This window comes from Carlito syrichta, unplaced genomic scaffold, assembly GCF_000164805.1.
Source record: "Carlito syrichta isolate Samal-C Ts95f unplaced genomic scaffold, Tarsius_syrichta-2.0.1 Scaffold302038, whole genome shotgun sequence".
NCBI classification, from domain to species: domain Eukaryota; kingdom Metazoa; phylum Chordata; class Mammalia; order Primates; family Tarsiidae; genus Carlito; species Carlito syrichta.
In genome coordinates, this window is record NW_007246134.1 from 155,301 (window position 1) to 156,153 (window position 853).

Sequence of the window (853 nt, forward strand, 5' to 3'; positions counted from 1 at the left end):
TGGTCTCGGCGCCCGGAGCGAGGTGCGAAATTAGCAGCCGCCCACTCCCTTTTCAGGGCCCGCCCCCGGGGAATTAGAATTCTCTGGGAAAGTGTCTGGTTCTCGGGGCGGGGGAGAGGGACGCGCCCGGCTCAAAATGGTTAAAACAAAGTCTGCGCACGCCCCGGGGCCCCTTGAATGAAAGAGTGCGCGCCAGCGGCCGGACAGCCCTCTGCTCATTTGAGGGTTAGTTACCAGAGGGAGCCTGGCGGTGGGGCAGAGAGGCAGGAGGGGGATCGGGCTGGTGAGGGGCACGCACTCGGGGCGCGGGCGGTCGCGGCGGGCGGCGGGCGGCGGCAGCGGGCTCGACCCGTCGCTCACTCTCTGTCCCCCCCGCAGGATTACCGAGAGGATGGGATGGATCTAGGCAGTGACGCCGGCAGCAGCAGCAGCAGCAGCAGCCGCGCCAGTTCGCAGTCCAACTCCACCAAAGTGACCCCGTGCTCCGAGTGCAAATCCTCGTCGTCGCCGGGGGGCAGCCTGGACTTGGTGTCTGCCCTGGAGGACTATGAGGAGCCCTTCCCGGTCTACCAGAAGAAGGTGATTAATGAGTGGGCGCCGGAGGAGGACGGGGAGGAGGAGGAAGAGGAGGACGAGCGCGACCAGCGAGGGTGCCGGAATGACCGCTGTCCGGTCCGGGAGCCGGGGGACGTGAGTGCCGGGCCCGGCAGGGGCGGCGGCGGCGGGGGCAGGAGCGCCACCACCGCCATGCCGCCCCCGGTGCCCAACGGCAACCTCCACCCGCACGACCCCCAGGACCTCCGGCACAATGGCAACGTGGTGGCGGCCGGCCGGCCGAGCAGCGCCCGGGCCC

At 69.6% G+C, this 853-nt stretch overlaps 1 protein-coding gene across 1 annotated transcript in view; it reads left to right on the forward strand.

Annotated features, from left to right (window-relative positions):
• Nucleotides 1-15: 15 nt before the first annotated feature.
• The window catches only part of SCHIP1 (schwannomin interacting protein 1), a 148,928-nt gene continuing 148,090 nt past the window's right edge, over nucleotides 16-853 (forward strand). Inside the window, exons 1-2 of the mRNA XM_021711309.1 lie at nucleotides 16-225; nucleotides 379-853. The exon at nucleotides 379-853 is cut by the window's right edge and continues 254 nt beyond it. Of these exons, the coding sequence (XP_021566984.1) occupies nucleotides 178-225; nucleotides 379-853 (523 nt within the window). The 5' untranslated portion in view covers nucleotides 16-177. The remainder of the gene's footprint in view (nucleotides 226-378) is intronic.